Source organism: Lepisma saccharinum, chromosome 1, assembly GCF_977018435.1.
Source record: "Lepisma saccharinum chromosome 1, izLepSacc3.1, whole genome shotgun sequence".
NCBI classification, from domain to species: domain Eukaryota; kingdom Metazoa; phylum Arthropoda; class Insecta; order Zygentoma; family Lepismatidae; genus Lepisma; species Lepisma saccharinum.
This window is the reverse complement of record NC_139229.1, coordinates 208,783,536-208,799,607: the sequence shown is the minus strand read 5'-3', so window position 1 is coordinate 208,799,607 and position 16,072 is coordinate 208,783,536. Positions and strand designations below refer to the sequence as shown.

The following is a 16,072-nucleotide window of genomic DNA, read 5'->3' as shown; positions in this document are numbered from 1 at the left end:
TAGAAGAATATTAATGTAGCTATCACAATCACAAAATCCATTTTCCCTTCACAATGCTGTGCAAAAGTAATGAAAATTAAACAAAATTAATGTAGAATTTAGATACATACCAGAACTTGAACCAGCATCTGAATCTGTGTACAAAGCAGCAAGTTTCTGAAGTTTGCTTTGAATGGTTTTGCTCACTTTTGATTTGCCAGAGGAAGGCATGGCATCTGATGATTTTAAACTGTTACTCTTACACAAATTTTCCTTTTCGCTTTCATCAATGTTATTTTTCTTTTGAGAAACTGAAACTACTACTATATGAGTCGACTCTGTAATGGATAAGAAAATACATTATGCTTGATCTGATAATATTCTATTAGTATAATATTAACTAATTTTGGTGGGAAAAGTAAGTAAAGAAAGTACAATAATTATTTACTAATTTTGATGTGTGTAAGATCCATTTCCAAGCATAGGTACACTAGAATAAAAGGGTGGCACAGAAGTATTAACATTTTCAAATGCTAATAACTTTGGAATTCTAGGTGATACACTACACAAACTTACATGTAAATAAAACGGAAATAAAAGTACTTTAACTTAGCCAAGAGATATATCAATACAAACTAAAATGCGGCATTAGGACATATACTGTATGCCCTGGCCACAAAAAAATTGCCAAAGGGCCATATCAGGCCCACTGTTGCTTATTATGATATGGCCTTTTGGGCCGTAGTTTGGGTAGCTCTGACATACAGTATAAGTCCTAATCCCACATTTTTCATTTGTGCCCGAAAGAGTCAGATTTCGGCATCAGTACCACCAAAAAAGCAGAGATCCGAAATCATGCTACTTTCTTGGCAACCTGCACCATAAACAGCCTCCCCCTGGCATAAAGTCGGACAAATATTATTTACCTGATGTAACCAGATAACATTGCATTACAGGTGAATTTCTCCCATAAAGCATAAACTGGTTATATTACTACAAATTTACTACATAATTCTTATTTTTCAAATTTGTAGCAGTATTGTTGACTTTAGCGAAAAAATTGTAAGAACAATTGAAGATCTTATTTAGGGTATTCAAAATTAAAAAAAGAAAATTGAAATCGGTTGATATATAGCATAGAAACAAGGGATATAAAAATATGAATTCTGCCATTTTGAATCCAATATGACTGCTAAGCACCAAAATGAAACAAGATTTCTAGACAAATTGGATGTGCTCTCTACAGTGATGTTAACAAGGATCAAATTAGAAGTGTCAGCTTCTAATTGGCTTCAGAAAATATGTTCAATTTATGAATTCAACTTTTGATGGGGGAGGTTTAAGAATGGACAACTCAATAAATATTTCAGCAGGCAGGACACCATTTAAACAGCTTTACAACATGTCTACGGACCATAAAATGGAGAAATGTCAGCCTCTCAAAATAATTTATTCGCTAGATATAGCTTGCTAAAATTTGGGGCAAATTTATGGTGATATTCGTATTTGCCGCAGCATTGAAAAAGTGACCTTCACAGAAGCAGCCATAGCAACCAAGCTACTTATGAATCTGAAACTTTGCAGGTCCGCATGTGGGATATGTATGCACAACCTGTAGAAGTTTCGTCAAAATTGAAGAGGGTCATGCTGGGACCATATCTGAATTTAGGCCACTTGACATGGCCTAAAGGACCCATAAGTGAAAAATTGTCTGATGGTCACAAGAGTAACAGTGAGCATGTCACTATACATAGTGTTAAAACAATAAGTCATGATGGAAACAAAGAAGTGATGTGCAACAATCTCTGCTTTAGATGCTGTACCCTTAATGAATGAAGGCAGTGAGCCTTCGAAATTAATCTGAAAAAAAAAAAAAAAAAAAAAAAAAAAACTATCCAATTCTGCAACGTGGAAACATGTACGTAAAACAATAACTCTTTAGTTCATCCATTACTCTTCTATTCTGATTTTATTACACACAGGTAAATACACCAAAAAATCGGGACTAAAAAATCAAACTTCATGCAAAATTAACCAACTTGCCGAGCTGCACACAAAAATGAGCCTACACCCGCTGTTCCATTAATTTGTTCATTTCCCTATGTGATGAGACAACCACTTCTTACATCACGTTGTACACAACTGCAGTCACATCACCACTTTTGCATCATCCTCAGACATTGCCATATCTCCTTGCATGTTCAACAGACACTTTGAAATTAGGCATGGCCAAAAATATCCAGAATCTGAAAATTTAAAGTCTGGATATTTGATGACATTTTTGGACCAAAAATTTGTCATATGCCATCTTACTGTTCCACTACTTATGATGTAAATTTGATTGCTTGAGGGTTAAATATGGGGCACTGAATATTCTATGTCAATTAGGCCACAGATATTCAGCCTCTTTATTATAAACATGTAAACTGATAACTAATACATGGTTACATACATACATACAATGAATACATATGGAGTAATGTGTTTTTTATTTAAAAAACATACCTGTATTAGCCGAAGCAGGTTCCAAACTTCTCTCAGATTTCTTTGAAGAGTTTCCTTCCTTCAAAGGACTGCACTGCTTTTTGGGTTCAGGTGCCTCTATGTTGTCAAGGTTGGCTTTCAGTTGCTCCCGCCTGGCTTGGGCTCTTTGTATCATTCGCTGAAAAAAAAAAAAAACTTCAGAATCAAATTGAAAAATCACAAGTTTTCTGAGTGAGACCAAAGGTAATATCAGAATCAAACTCAATGAATTACCAGAAGCACAGTTCCAGAGCAAGGGTATCTTGCAAAATGTCAAAATAATGATTTTAAAAAAAATGATGATTGAGTCATCACATGCAAAATATTTTGATAGGTTGATCAACCATTTTAGTCTCTGTGATTAACATGAATGCAAATGGACTCCAAAGCAATGTAGGTAATATTTTACAATGTGAAATCAAAAAGGTTTGGGACTGGTGTGCTACCACCTGTTCAAAAACTCACCTTGGGCCTATTGGCCACTATCACTCTCACTGCATGTACACACCTCTCAGCAATTCTACCATTTTCTGAATGCATCTTAAGTCATGTCCTGCAAGGATGTCCACGACTGCCTACGTTTCTGCTTGGATCATCTTAATCATGTCAAATCAACAGCCTATCAACTCTATCTTCAGTCAGGAGAACAGGAAAAAGTCCCAGGAGACAAAGTCAGGCAGTTGGGTGGGTGGGGGACACCAGTCATGTTATATTTTATCAAAATGTTCCTGGTAAACAAGAAAGTGTGAAACTGTGTTCCCATGATGAAAAGGCCAATTCTTTGTGGGCAAAGTTATGGGTAATGTCATGTATTTTCATGCATCCAACGCAAAATGTCTCAGTGGTAGGAGAAATTGGTCGTTTTGTCTTGCTGGGATGCACAATACCCTTGTATTGACTTTCCTAATCACCTGTTTCCCATCTCTTGGCCTTTACAAAATGAATAGTAATTGTCCAAATAACTAATTTTAAACAAGTAATAATAATTACTATTCCACTGGGAGGATTGTTGTTTTGTCTCAGGGATGTAACCATAAACCCACCTCCCATCACCAGTGATAATACTGGGCAAGACGGTTCTATCATTAGAAGAAACCTGATAAAACTCCTTGCTGATGTCATCATGCTGCTTCTTCTGATCAGCTGTCAGGATCCTCAGCACAAATTTAGCACTTCTTATTCAGCATGACTAATTTCCACATCTTCAGCAAGGTTATGAATGGTTTGATGACAATCCACAACGGAACTTTTGAATTTTGGTAACAATATCGGGCACTGTGAGGAAAAGGTACCCGTGTTCATCATCCTCAAAGGGTGTCCAACCTGTCCAGAACCTTTTCTCAGTAATAGTGGCACCTATAAATGTCTGGTTTTCTCAGAAATGCTCCAGATAATGCAAACATTCATAGTGAATCAAAAAAAAAAAAAAAAAATGTAATTTTGTAGATCATCTTATGAGAATAACTCCAAGTTCAAAGTCTTAATAATTATCGAACCAAACAATAGTATTTTATATACTGTAAGGTTATTAAATGTTTGCTAAAAGATTTTATTTAAATTTTAAACAAACTGAACTTTCAAATTATTATAAAGTTATCTTAAATAATATTTTAAAAAGAAATACAATTTACAAACAACTCATTTTGATTTCTAAAACAAAGGAGTCATTTAAGATAATACAATACTAAATTGTTTTAATATGTAAAAGAAAAACACACATCTTCATTGTTGTTCTTGATACCAAAATTATTTTGAAAATTGTGAAAATTATTTTATATTGAACTTCTCTTTATCTTCCTCTTGCTAGGTTTCAAATTCATATCCTTCACACTTGCATAATGTAGCATGGGCACTGGGCAGAGAAGCGAGAACTTTTGGGATTTTGCACTTCTTGTAGTATTCTGACAGCTGATCAAAATTCAGATTTCACAGAATGAGACCTGACATTTGATGTTTTTTCCCCTCATTGACTGAGCTAAAAAAAAATAAAGTTCCCGTGCATATTGAACTATGCCATGAAGGCACATATAGGGGATGTGGGAGTAGCCTGCGGTGGTTATCGATCCCATTTTGGAGGTGAAGTGATCAGCGCCATGCTCCGGCCACCTTTACCCCCCCCCCCCCCCCAGGTACTCATTGATTTGGGGCTGGGTGAGCCCCAGAGCTGCTAAATGCGAGGACAAAGATGGAAAAATTCTGCCTAGATCATCTACCCCGGGAATCGAACCCAGGTCTCCAGCATGGTAGTCAGATGCCCTACCAATGTGACCACCATGGCTAAAGGTGTTTTACTGAATGTGGTATGTATTGTGAAATTTTTCTTTTATTCTGTTTCCAAAGCCATTCCGCAATGAAACAAACCAAACTGAGATTTCATTTAACTGTATAACATACATTATTTCCTCCAAAAACTGAACCTACAATTTTTTTATATTGAAGGTCATCATGTAACTTTGAAATTACAAGATTTTCATAGCGAAGTATCTTTTATGAAAACTATGCTCCCTTTGCTTCCCTAGATGAAATTTATATCACAATTAGAAGTAAAGTTATGAGTTCTTTTACTTGACATTGTAAGCACAAATTTTACATTTTTTATGTTGGCAATCCTGCTGAATGAATACTATGTATCACTGAGGGCTAAAAGTTTACATGTGTAAGTTAGGGATGGCCAAACGGATCCAAAAATTTCGAATCTGGATCCGAGAGTTTCATATCTCAATCCCACTATAATATTACTACACCTTAAAAGGTATTATGATCTTCGATTACAAATAATTTTTTCATTAGTTAGTCCTTCAAGATTTCTTTTCACGTGTTGTTCCTAAAATACTTTGCTACGCATCGGCTAACACACTGGTGCACAAAAATAATCTTACTTGTTTAACATAAAATGTCAGAGGTGATTTTGTATATGCCATTGAAACGAATATGTATTCATTCGAATGTATTGTAAATGGAAACACACATAAACGTGAGACATTCCATTCCAGGATGAAACCTTTAACACATTTAACAAGATAGAAATGTTATACAAAAATTATACAATTGTTCTACAGTTACAAAGTGTGAGACTAACAAGGGAGGTTATCTAAGTGTCCCCCTCCGATTTCCATGAAATTTGACAGGTGTATAGAGGGGCCCAAAGGAAGAAATAATGTTTTTTTTGTTTCGGCTAAAAAACTGTTTTAGGGGGCAAACCCCCTCAAATGTCAAAATGAGGACAAATTTAAGTGGGCATTTGACCCCTGTGTCCCCCTCCGATTTTCATGAAACCTCACAGGTGTATAGAGGGACCCAAAGGAAGATTTACATGTTTGTTTGTTTCAGCTAAAAAACTGTTTTAGGGGGCAAAACCCGCCTCAAATGTCAAGATGAGGACAAATTGACATGGGGATCTGACCCCTGTGTCCCCCTCAGATTTCCATGAAATTTGGCAGGTGTATAGAGGGGCCCTATGCCCCCTGTTTCTTGCTATGCCATATTTACGTGGTTTCGGGGTCAGATCCCCACTTCAATTTCTCATCTTGACATTTGAGGGGGGAGTGGGTTGCCCCATAAAAATGTTTTTTTTTAGCTGAAACACAAAAACACGTACTTCTTCCTTTGGGCACCTCCATACACCTGCCAAATTTCATGGAAATCGGAGTGGCACACAGGGGTCAGATCCCCGGTCAATTTGTCTTCATCTTGACATTTGAGATGGGTTTTGCCCCCTTGTGTGTATGTATATATTTGAATGGCTTATTGCAGAAAGGGACCTGAGTCACTTTTGCACAATTCTGAGGAAAACAAGAAAAATCGTATAATATTGAGAGTGTAAGAAAGAAATCTGCTGTTGTTGGCTCAAATTTTCACCATAATGAATAGTTAATTTTGCAACCCTCAATGCGCCCCCCTGCAGTATGCTGCTAGAGACAGTGGAGATGAAAAAGTACCATTAACTCCGATACCTCAAAAATGTGACTCAGGTCCCTTTCTGCAATAAGCCATTCATTTATATATATTAGCAGGTAACAATATGTTATAAACACATTCTTACTTTCCAAAGAAGCGCTCATATGGGATGGCATGCGGATCCGGATCCGAAAAATTTTAGGATCCGGATCTGGCCATCCCTAGTGTAAGTCACTTCATGTCCTCTAAGAAATTTCATGAAAATCTGAAATGCTGGGGTTAAAGAATTATTATTCTTGGTGATGATTTGGCATGGAATGACCCTGTATGCATGCACATAAATCTTGTTTAAAGAAGATTTACTAATAGTAGTGGCGCAAATACCACAATTTTTACTGCATAGCCTTTCAGAACATATTTTAAGCTTCAAATTAAAAAAAAAAAAATTGCATGGTAATTTCAGTGCCTTATAATGATAATGCAAATTTAGAAACATGAGACATTGACACAAAAAATACATTATATGCAATACAATACTTTATTTTTTACTCACAGTGCAAAGGAATCTTAGTGACAAGCCTTTTTATGGAACATACATACGAGGTTTGGCTAGAAAAAAACCGGACTGATGCTATGAAATCTTTTATTCGGCATTTTGTACAACAGGAACTTTATCTCCTTCAAAGTACTCCCCTGCACGATCTGTACACCGCTCCATACGAATTTTCCATTGCTGGAAGCAGTGTTGCCAGTCATTTTCGGAGATCATGTTCATTACATCTGTCGCTTTTCTTTGCACAGCTTCTACTGTCTCAAATCTGGTTCCTTTTAGGGTGGACTTCACTCTGGGGAATAAAAAGAAGTCACAGGGAGCAAGGTCCGGCGAATACGGCGGATGTTCTAACACTGGGATGCCATATTTAGCCAAAAATGTCTTCACTGACAGGGCCGTATGGACAGGAGCATTGTTTTAGTGCAGAATCCATGACTTCCGTTGCCACAAATCAGGTTGTCGTCTTCTTACTCGGTCACGAAGGGTTTTCAGCACATTAATGCAATGATGTTGGTTTATAATTTGACCCTCGGGTACCCAATGAACGTACACAATGCCTCAAATGTCGAAAAAGACAATCATCATGGCTTTGAATTTGGACTTGCTCATGCGAGCTTTCTTGTGACGTGGCGAACTCGGGGTCTTCCAATGCACTGATTGGCGCTTTGTGGCAGGGTCGTACGTGAAAAACCACGATTCATCACAGGTTATCACTCTCTCTAAGAATGTAGGGTCTGTTTCAATGTTCTTCAAAGTGTCCGTACAAATGTTCACTCGAGCTTCCTTCTGTTCCAATGTCAGGTTCCTTGGCACGAGTTTTGAACACACTTTACTCATGTTCAAATTCTCGTGTAAAATTTGTAGAACACTTTCTTTGTCTATTCCTGTGATTTCAGCAACTGCTCTAATGGTCAATCGACGATTTTTTCGAATCACATCACTCACTTTTTGAATGTTTGTTTCCGTTTTCGACGTGCATGGTCGTCCTGAACGTGGGTTGTCTTGGATCATTTCCTGTCCTTCTTTAAACCGTTTAAACCACTCAAACACTTGTGTGCGTGATAAACACTCATCCCCGTACACAGATTTTAACATGTCGTACGCTTCTGTTGCGGATTTCCCCAGTTTGTAAAGGAACTTCATATTGACACGCTGTTCCATTTTAATACTCAGCATTTTTCCGACGGAGCACAGACGCACGTTCCGCTTTGTCCAAGTGCCACAGCGAAACTGAGAGGCTTGCACCCAGGGCAATTAGTCATTCTGTAGGCAGGGTATGGTAGTATAGAATCATGCATTGCTCAACCTTCGCGCATTCGTTGTTTGCCAATAGCAACATCAATCCGGTTTTCTCTAGCCAAACCTCATATGTCTATGGACTTAAGAAAAAAATCAAAATATGTCAATTTGATTCTGACACATTTTTTTTTTCTTTTAACCACCACAGGCTACCACAACCACCTACAGAAGAAAAATTTTGCATATGTTCATACCTTGGTAGTATTAACAAATAGCCTACACTAAGTTTCACTAAAATTTGAAATCTTTTGGGTGATTTGATGTGGAATAAGTCAGATATTATTAGGGGCAATGTTACTACAGTTGAGGGTTTTCAGAGTGAGCTACACAAAAGGGATCAATCAATCTGCTACTGGCCCTTTATGGGTGAATGTTCTAATTATACATGTTGTCTTTATTCATTTGTTTATTCGATCATAGAGAGAAGGTAATTAGCTATTAGAAATGTACTGTATGAAGGTAGAAGAAGTTACTCTATTGGTATCAGCTCCATCGTTCCCCTTGATGCCTACATGACTGGGGACCCAGCAGAAGCAAACTAATTGTCTAAGAAAGAAATATCCAACTTGTGGATGGAAATGCTATGCTTTAACATGTGGAATTACCATTTGATGGCTCTGTTCAGAACTTGATTCAGAATATTATCCATATCCATGCATGCAGGAAGCAAGGTGTATACGTTCTGTTTGAAATCTGATTGTTCCGTACAATCTCAAGTTTGCAAAAGGACTAATGAAGGAATTTTAGCTTCCAAGGTTTCATTGAGAAATAACACGCTATTGCCAATACGAACGAACATAAGTATTTCTGATTGAGGAAGAATGCAAGTTTGGCTATGAAGCAGATGTAAACTTGATTAATTAATCATTATAGGCTATAAATTTGGCAGGGAAAAACTCATGTTCAGATTAATTAGTGATGATACAAATGTGTTAAGTGTTACTTCCTTACTTCTATTGGAAATATAAACCGGCTGCTATTATTACAATGAAGAGATTTAATGGCCAAGTAATTGACAAATTGTGGTGTATCAAAACTTTGAGATAAATATGAACAATTGCTTCCTCTGTGTGCACTAACAGGCTGGGGTACTGTGTAATTTCCAGATTGGAAAGGCAATTGTTCAGCTCTTAAAATACTTCAGAACTTGATGGAACAACAAATGCAGCTGATCGAAGCTCATGTAGCCATATATAGGTTAAAAACAGTTCAGAATATAAAGGATCTCTGATACTACATGGTCACAATGAAGGACACATCATGAAGTTTGAAAATGCTTCCTCGTATGGTAACGGTTCAGATTGTTTTATGATTTATTTCAGATTCTCTTAGCAGGAACACTAAACATCGTAGAATTTTGACGATCATTGTCACACGAAATTTGAACCTTCCTTAGAGTAATGAGCACTGTTTGGATTTTGAAAAAAGTTATTTATGTTGGAAAAACAACTCACTGTTCCCACATGAAGTTGAAGTGTATTTTCCCTGAGTTTTCCAGAATCTTCCATTTTTTTCCACAGTAGTCAATACACAGTGCAGTATTGTTTATTATTTTTTTTACAATAGCTTCCCTTTTCCCTCATAGCCATAACATCACCACCTTATTAGAGATAAGATGGACTAGCTGATTGATATTTGGGTGCTTTGGCTTTTGTGGCCATATTGCAACCTTCTAAGTACAGTGGTCCCTCTATAATCCGGCCCCTCCAGTAGTGCAGCATTGAGCAAGTGGGCAGCGTGAATTTTAATATACGTACATATTTTGTGCAATAAACATAGGTTTTGCTATTAAAATGGGTTTCTTTAAATGAACCTCCACTAATTCCGGCGTTTTCGTTAATCCAGCATTCCTCTGGTCTGATATCTGCCGGATTACTGTATATGGGAAAAATCTCCATTTTTAAAACTAAAAATGGGGTGTAAAGAGACCTTTGAGGAAGGTTAAAAATGCAAGTTTGGGTTGCACAGGACAAACGCAAAATTTAAAAAGGCAAGGATAGTGTACAAACTTCCTCAGAAACAGTGTAAAAGGCCCGCTCTTCTCAAAAAAGATAAAAACATTTGGAAAAACACTGTCATCATCTACCAGCATGGATAGATGATAAACCGTTGGGAAGGTTAAAAACTCTGTCTGTAAAGTAAAGTAAAGTGTTCCCCTGTGCATAGCACCATGCCATGAAGGCGTATAGGGGGTGTGGGGGTAACGCCCCACACTTTCTTGATCCGGTCGTGAGTGGGGGTGATGTGATCAGCATCACGCCCCTGACCGCCTTTACCCCCCAGGTACCCATGTTATTCGACGCTGGGTGGGCGCCGGGGCCGCTTCCATCGTTAGAAAAGTTCACGGATTTGAACCGGCCGGGGATCGAACCCGGGACCTTGAGCATGGTAGTCAGACGCGTTACCGACTGAGCCACCGCGGTGAGGAAATTAAAATCAGCACATGCGAGAAGAATGTGCCAAACACTTAATACAACGTTACAGGTATGGCAGAGGAGAGGGTCCAGCTCTTGCAGCAAATGGCAATGTGTGAGACGGTTGTGTCAGATTCGAAACAGAGTTAAGACGACTTATACTCGGCGAGATAGAAAACTAGAACAAGGTGGACGAGAAGGTCGCCATCTGCATCAGCAGACTTAGAGGTAGCATCAGCTCCATCGTTCCCCTTGATGCCTACATGACTGGGGACCCAGCAGAAGCAAACTAATTGTTACTTTATTGGTATGGGCATATCTGTGTATCAGTAATATTACTGATAATTTTAGCCATTTTGAATTACTTTTATGAATAAAAAAATACAATTTGTATGTCATGTTTTTGTGATTTAAATGTCTAAACAAGCAGTTCATTATTAAAGTAAATCATATTGAATCACTTGGTTACATACATTAATTGAGAAGGTGAATAAATGTTTTGGAAGAATCATTTGCAATTTTGCATTGGGTCAGTTATCGGAATCAGTAAATTTTATATCAGTACTGGGAAATACTTACATATCAGATCACTTTCTGAAATCAAACTAAATGAAGAATCCCCATGCACATATAATTAAGGACTATAGGTACAGATATTTGTCCAAGTTAACGTCATTTCGAACTGTATTGCAGTGCACAAAATAACATTCCAAACATACCACATATAGAACAAATATTTTCACACTTTTGAGAAACAGAAATTTACAAATGGACATACTATCAATCAATCTGTAATGGAAAATATACATATGTTACAAGCCTATGTCTTCAAAGCAGTTTGTGTGAAGAAAATCAACAGGTTGGAGCATATTCTAGCCTTTCAGATGTACTTCAATGTGACTCATTGATCAAGTAGGTGATTTTCCCTGAGAATTTTACCTCTTTCAAATTCCCTGAGATTTCCAGGTTTTCCCAGGTGTGTGGGAACCCTGCAACTTAAAAATTACCTTACGCAAGCATGCGCACTTCCCATAGACAATATATTTTCTGTTGACAAGTGACTAAGCATCGCAGACTAGTGGAAAGTAAATCTGAACCTTAGTAGAATGCATTTAGGAACTGTAATTTTAATGCTAAGAAAACCAAACCTGGCCTGCACCTCCACCACGTAACGAACCGTAAAGTTCGTGGCATCTTACGAGTACCTAGAATGTTAACCAATTAATCAATGGGTGATGTATGTTACTCATCATTCATCCTCTGATGAGAGCACTTGTCATTGGCTTGACGAGTTAACGCTTGGCAATGCGAAAGGTACAAAATCAAACTGAGGAACTAAACTGCAGAAAAGACAATGGTCACTCGTTGGGTTTTGTGAACCGTTGAACCTGAATCATGGCTGGGTGTTAGGATAATTACCTGTCTATCTGATGAATTAGGCTGAATAGAATATACGAAGTCCTCTGTTGGCTTCTCAATTTGTCGACCAGAGCGTCGTCTCACTTCTGACCTACTGCTCTCCTAACCACTTCTCCCTTCTCAACTCCAATCCAAAAGTCAGTACCCTCTCAGCTTGTCTCACCTCTATATCACTAGGCCATCGAGCTCTTCCTCCATGCCGAATCGTGTTATTATTTGCCAGTATGCAAACCGCTGACTCTATAAACAGAAGGAACTACCTGTTTTCCTGAAAGCTCAGGTGGTTTGCATAGCCCTGGTGAATGCCCTGGTCAACGTGAAGCATTCAGAGACTTAATAAAATAAACATATAATCTTAGGGATTGATACGATATATTGAAGAAAATCTTAAATAATCGCTAAAACTCCACAGTATGTGTTAACAGAAGTAAATTGAAATCGGTACTTTAGTATTACAAGGGCTACCTCCAAATCGTATTCCCGCTTATGGAATCTAACCTAACTGAATGACTCATGTTTGCGAGGGAAACGTAATTTAATGTAGACAAATGAGGTAGTCCGTATAAGTACCTCGAAATCAAACCAAGCTAAAAATGCATGCATAGCATGACGAAATCGTAATAAAACAAAAGGAACTTGCGCCAAAGAAAGTGTCATTGATGAGGATAGGGTACTGTTTACTATTGATCAGACAGATTTCTTCATTTTTACAGAAGAAACTACTTACCGTAATAATTCCTGTAGCATTGTCTAACATTGGGAAGGTGTTTTGTGTGATGTGGGAATGTATGATAGGGGAAATTCATGTTTTGTTGTAAATTAATTCTACGATGGACAATAGCCTTTGGCACGTTCACATCATCACGCGTCGTGATTGTGTTTTGTTCATGTTCATTGGGTATCCAGTGTTTCGAACTGTCTGTGTTTGCAACGAAAGTTAGAAACATGACGTGTCATGGATGCATGGCGAAATTCGTACCGGGTGTGGAAGATCCAGTGGATTTTTTAATTTAATTGAACACGGGATCGTGAAGGTAGGAAAGAAATGTCGAAAATGTGGCAGTGAATGTAAGCTACTCGAAGGAATGGGCTGTGGGTATATGCCTAATATGACGTGTCGTGGATGCGTGGTGAAAATCAGGTAAGTTTTCCCTATCCTGAAAAGGGATTTCTTCAAATTTAAAAGTTTGGGGCTCATTTGGGGGCAGGTGGCTCCGGCCAATTTCTAACATGCCTTTAACAGGGATTCTATAGAGAAAGCCAGGGAGCCGGAGCGGAGCCACAGTAGCGGTAGGTCAAATAACCCAGGGACAGAGCCCGGAATCTGTGGGAAATTTGGACCCAAAAATTTCAAACGAAAATAATTTTTTAGTTTAAATTTCCCACAGATTCCAGGATGGATAGCCCCAAAAACCATTCACAGATAGAGCCACGAAACATTTCAATTTTCTTCGTAAAACAATGCGAAAAAGTTTTAAAAAAAATGATCAGATGAGCGTTGTTCACGGGTATTTCTTGGGTTCCAAAGGTTGAAACACTGCATAACGAACACAAAACACAAGCACGACGCGCGATTATGTAGGAAGGTGTACGCGCCATATTGTGTCTCAGGCAAGTCAAAATAAGACTACGAGAAAGAATGTGAAAAATTGCAATTACTTTGATCAAAAGAACGTCAATACACCTTAAGGAATGTTCCGCAAAGCACATAGGTAAGTACGAGTCAAAAATTGACAAAATGAAGAAGTTATAGGTGTCCGAAGGATAGTACAGTAGAGCGTCGATTATCCGAAGTAATTGGGGGACATGGGTGTTCGGAAAACTGGTTTGTTCGGATAATCGAACTGTACATGTTTGCACCGTGAGAAGCTCTTCTTGGGGGCACGCAATCCTTCAAACTGCGTGGAGCGGCACGCCTCAACTCTAAGCTGGCGCAGCTGTTGCTGTGAACAGCTTTGATACTGCCGCTACTTCTACAGCCAGTGCCAAACCGACAGAAGTGTGCTGATTGTTGAAACACAGCGACTGGCGGCTTGGCCGGTCAGCAGCGCCTTATGAAGGCCCCATTAGAAGCAATGTTCCGCCAGCGGTGGCTCAGTGCGGCGACTACTGTGGGAAACTTGGTTTGGGAGTGAGGGGGATGATGGACGGTAGGGTGGGAGAGTAACAGGTGCGAGCGAGTACACAGTTCGGTTAAGCGGTCGTTCGGTTGACCGACGTTCGGATAATCGATGCTCTACTGTAATTTTTTACCGAACTATTTATTTAGCACGTCTCCATTTCTTATTACGAAGTTATATTACGTAGAATTAAATCAATTAAGTTTTTCCTTGCAGTAACTGTCTTACAATGTTCTTTTTTGATTTTGATTAAAATAAAATATTAAAGGAGATTGTTACAAATGTATCCCTCCACTTAATATTACATGTGCATTTTAAAAATAGTGATTAAAATTTTAGTATCCGCGAAACATCTGAAATTCCTTTATTTTCTTCTTTTTCACATTGGTACTTACGTATTCTGCATTGCTAAGGATTCTTGAAGGTGGGATTTCGTTTTTTCACAAAAATAATTTCAATTTTCCACATATCGAGTAATTATTGTTCGTTCGTATTTTTGGTTGAGTTACACACAATATGGCGGGCAAATCTTGACTAGCATTGTCTATGATCAGCAGGTGTGCAGTGTTTCCAACCTTCTTCACCGAAAAATACCTACTTTCGTGTTACTGATTTTGTATGTTCTTCCAGGTTCGAAAACCCCACGAACCATGCACGGCAAGGTTAGGTAAACAGTTAAAATTGTCATGTTCTTGGAAAACAACGGTGTGGTTGGAAACACTGACCGGGGGTTACATCATCAAACGGATGCAACATTTGGTTCACGTAGTGGAGGCAACAGCTTTCGTGCATTGGACAGACATTAATCTTCAAAAATACACGATTTACCAGCGAAAAAAATTAAGCGATGGGAAAAAACACGGAACGACTTGAGATGACAGGACCCCTCTCCGATTTTCTTCATATTTGGCATATTCACTAATTGAGGCCTCCCAATCACGAATCTGAAGTTAAAATTTGTCGGAAACGTCTAGAAATTGCAAAATAAGCGAAAATAAGGCGTTAGTTTTCGGAATGGAAACTGTCGATTTTCGTGAAATTTTTTGTTTCACAACCAAATATATATATTCCTGATACTACCACGCGCCAATGGTTCGCAATTTCTAGACGTGACCGACAATTTTTAACTTCAGATTCGTGATTAGGAGGCCTCAATTAGTGAGTATGTCAAATATGAAGAAAATCGGAGAGGGGTCCGGTCATCTCAAGTCATACCCACTTTTTAAATAAAAAAAGTGCTCTCAAAGAGCTTTATTCACATATGCAATCCTAAACTATAGCTATATGAATAACTACCACGAATTCCCTCAACGTAAAATTATAATAACCAAGTACAATTTCATCAGCAATTGTTGTAAAAGGGAATGAATTTCATTACATTCTGAAATAACCATAACTGATCATACGAATTTAACTCTTTATATTTATAACTGGTACCTGCGTAAAAGGATCCATTTCATGAAGTTAAACCAAATATATTACTTAGCAAGCACTCAGAACTATAAAAAGGGCACACCCTCACGTTAGTTTCAAAAATACAATTCTAACGTAACGCACAAATTGACATCTACTTTCATATCACACCGCCCCTTCATGAGTCAGTGTTACCAAGTTGCTAACTGCATAAACTTCTTTCACATGCGACACATTATCCCCATTTAAAAAAATCATCGTTCTAAATACATTTTAGATAAAAACAACAATACAATGTGTTTCTGTTTTTTTTAGGGGAGGATAATACCTGGTAATACCAAGGATAAACTACAAATCATGCACCCACACGCCATACATAAGTTGTGTGGTCGGGCATCGTTAACAGGTGGGGCAGTGGAGTGAATACTGGCCAGGGTTGGCAAAATTTATGTTTT

The 16,072-nt window shown here is 38.1% G+C and overlaps 1 protein-coding gene across 1 annotated transcript in view; it reads right to left on the bottom strand.

Annotated features, from left to right (window-relative positions):
- LOC145978696 (uncharacterized) overlaps positions 1–15,781 on the bottom strand; it is a 68,507-nt gene extending 52,726 nt beyond the window's left edge. The window contains exons 1-3 of the mRNA XM_083111495.1: positions 15,642–15,781; positions 2,485–2,641; positions 111–317 (exon numbers count right to left, since the gene is read on the bottom strand). Coding sequence (XP_082967621.1) covers positions 111–317; positions 2,485–2,641; positions 15,642–15,659 — 382 coding nt within the window. The 5' untranslated portion in view covers positions 15,660–15,781. The remainder of the gene's footprint in view (positions 1–110; positions 318–2,484; positions 2,642–15,641) is intronic.
- Between the last annotated feature and the right edge of the window lie 291 nt (positions 15,782–16,072).